The sequence below is a fragment of the Coffea eugenioides genome, chromosome 6 (genome assembly GCF_003713205.1).
Source record: "Coffea eugenioides isolate CCC68of chromosome 6, Ceug_1.0, whole genome shotgun sequence".
In the NCBI taxonomy this organism is placed as follows: Eukaryota; Viridiplantae; Streptophyta; class Magnoliopsida; order Gentianales; family Rubiaceae; genus Coffea; species Coffea eugenioides.
Genome location: NC_040040.1, coordinates 41200561 through 41203904, shown reverse-complemented (window position 1 = coordinate 41203904; position 3344 = coordinate 41200561). Strand labels below are relative to the sequence as shown.

At 35.7% G+C, this 3344-nt stretch overlaps 1 protein-coding gene across 1 annotated transcript; it reads right to left on the bottom strand.

The window, feature by feature from the left end:
• Positions 1-722: 722 nt before the first annotated feature.
• LOC113774174 (peroxidase 57-like) lies at positions 723-2300 on the bottom strand. The gene is made up of 2 exons (XM_027318741.1): positions 2103-2300; positions 723-1505 (listed from the first exon to the last, which is right to left on the bottom strand). The coding sequence occupies exons 1-2, from the start codon at positions 2298-2300 to the stop codon at positions 723-725; spliced, it is 981 nt and encodes a 326-aa protein (XP_027174542.1).
• Between the last annotated feature and the right edge of the window lie 1044 nt (positions 2301-3344).

Sequence of the window (3344 nt, the reverse complement as noted above, 5' to 3'; positions counted from 1 at the left end):
ACATATGCTACATTTCATAATGCAACATATTTTCACCATATTTATAACTTATTTATACCATATTCTAACTTATATTCTAACTCATTTATACCCAAGAGTAAACTTGTTTAAAACGGAACTTGTGAGGAGGTGCCATGCACCTCTTTACCAGTTTCCATGTGCTCCTGTCTGATGACTACTTTTGCACAAGTGGAGTGTCCGTTGGATACTTCAATTTTAGCACTAGGGTATGTTCGTTCAAACCCATTATTTACTATAAGCGGATGTTTTTCACTCCAAAATATTAACACTCAAAGCAAAGTGACCTTGGCAATATATTAACATGCATGGATAGCAATAAAATTCAATTTACATATTGACTTTCAGAAAGCAAAGTACTTCCTTCTATTTATTCATTTCTTTTTGCCCCATTAACCCCTGACTCGCGTAAGACGTATATAATTTCTGCAAAATGATTGTCGTAGGTTATGTATGAGATCGATAATTTTCTGGAACAGAGGCAGGATGATAACCATATTCAATTAGGCAATGAAATTACACAGCAAGGAAGATGAACTTTTTATTGCAAAAATTAAATTTGCATTTTTTTTTTGTACACAAAAGAATTAATAATTATTCATCATTCAAACATCAAGTTTGTCAAAATCTATGGAAGAGCAAGAATTTAAGAGAAAAAGGGTAAATATATTCCAATATACCCTACTTTAGGGAGATTGGAACTATTAGGCTCGACCAACAGGTTTGCTAAAGACTCTACAATTTTTCCTAATTTCTCCAGCATTTCCGACAAGAACTTCCACGCTTCCCATTTTCATCATAGCATTGACAAAACTCTGCTGAAAGAGGTTATTGTTGGCAGCCAATCTTGAGGCTAGAGGAGCACTCAAGCTGTCCAAAGCTAGTTCCTGATCAATCTGCAAGATCCCTCTTTTAGACCTTATCTGATTGTAGAACTGATTATCAAGTATGAAGGATGTGTTTTGATCCAAAAACACAGTTGGGTCTCTACTCAACGGCCTGGATTGTGTACCACAGGTTTTCAAGAGTGTAGCAGCCAATGCTGGGTCCATTGTGGGATCAGGCTTCCCGGTGCCCTGAAAGTTAGAAAGCCGATCCTGGAAGAAACCACAATGTGCAACTCCAACAGTGTGTGCACCCAAAAGGACCACCATGTCATTCAGTGTTAGCCCTTTGGCAGTGAAGAATCGAGCTGCATCCGATATGGAAAGACTTGGTCCTGGCAAATTTACTTCGGAAGAGTCCGAAACCAGCCCATCTCGCCTACCTGTCGATACATTATATCCGGGTCCTCCGGCTAATGCTACCGCATCACGGGTTGCCAATGTTATTATATCAGCACAGGAGACAGTAGATGGGCAAGCAGCCTCAAGATTTCTCTTGGTTTCATCAATTAGCTCAAATCCTCTTACTGTTAAGTTTGGTCCGGCATCTTTCTCCGATGACTTGGACTTGGTGGAGTCTATCAATATTGATGCATCACAACCCTGAAAATTTTTGCCATGTATGTCAAATTTTGTTAACAGAACTTCATAAATCCCTCCCAAGTATATAATAAATCGAGATTTTGTATTTTTTTTAATGTACTTCTCAATATATTGGACCATATGTACTGCATGCATCTGATATAATTTTTTAGATATCTTCATGGTACTATATTCTTGTTGCAAGTAATTTGATGCAATTAATAAATTTGTAACCAGTCGTGTAGCTCAAAACAAATACAAACCACAAAAGTGACATGCCATTATATTATATTATAGGTCCCATTTAATATGTTTAGCCCGTCAACCTTACATCATCCAAGAATTTTTTGGATCATTAACGTCACAAGTTTCATTTTAGACTAGTTGAGGTTTGAATGATCATTTTCAATTTCTACAATACATTCTCACTCCTTTACACCTTACCTCCACTTATTTATACTGGACCTACACTTATCTACGTGCTAGCGATCAACTAGATTAAATTGGAACTTGTGAGACTCTGCTCCAATTTATTGATACCATAAGTCTTATAGTTTCTTTAACTGCTTAACCACTTAAACAAGTATAAATTAGTTAAGAACAAGATTAATTACTTACTCGGACAAAGCAGTCGTGAAAATGCATTCGAAGCAAAGCAGCTGTTATTGAACGATCAGTGCTGAATTTCTTTTGTACAACTTGTTGAACAATTGATTCAGCTTGTGGACATGAATTGCTGTAAAACCCATTCCGAAGTTGAGCTGAGGCAAGGTGTAGGATGCAACATAGGAAAATGACTTTTAGCTTCACTTCCATTTTGCTTAAGCTTTTCTAGGCTTTCGGGTAATCGAGGTTAAGTATGTGAATAGTTGAGCTTCTTATGTTATGAAGAATCACAATCCAATTGTGGGTATATATAGGTGAAAAAAGTCGTGCAGGAAAGGATGGAAATTTGCATGGTCAAAATTTGTTGACCAAAACGTGTTTATTGACAAATCTTTTGGCGGCTTTCCCTTATAATAGTATGACAAACACATGGACGCGTTAGGGCACTCAGGACGTGAATACAAGTCCTTTCAGACCGAATTCTTTAAGCAATGAAATCAATTTTAATCATTTTGAAGCTGTGGCATATAAGATAGTCACTATCAATCGTAGTTGGTAGGAGACCAAAAACAAAAATCGTAGTTGGTAGGAAAGAGTATTATTTTATTGGGTACTAGTCATAGGAATTTTAATTAATGAACCGTCCAAACCAAAGAACCATCCACTTTTCCTTACTGGGCGGGGTTAATAAATCATGTGAAGTATGCTACCATTTTTAATTGTGTGTTTTTGCTTAGAGCGCAACTTGTGTTTGCAAATTATGGAAAAAAAAATGGAAAACAGTTGTTAAATCTCTGGTTGTAAAATTATATATATAGTTACTTTTTTGTAAAAAATTATATATATATATATACACACATATATATATAGTTACGTAGTTGTGGTTATATACAAAGTACTGTGCACTTTAAGCTGAATCCTTACCAAAGGAACTAATATTCTTGCTTAGGACATGTAGTAGATAATGCAAAACAAATGAAGTGACAGAGAGAGTATGAAGAGAGAAATTAAGCAAAATAGTGGTTGAGAACTCACTTATGACATATAGTAGAAATGAACTAATTTTCTTTTCTGCTGTTAGGTCTACGACTCTAATCCTATGCTTGAAAGTTGAGGGTGGGAAGAGTGTGAGGAGTGATAGGAGGATTAAAAAAAATGTGGTTTATCTCCAAGAAAGAAAAAGAAAGAAAATCAATTTGAAATTGAGAATGAGCGCTAGTGAATTTTTTACGCAATACATAGACATATATATAT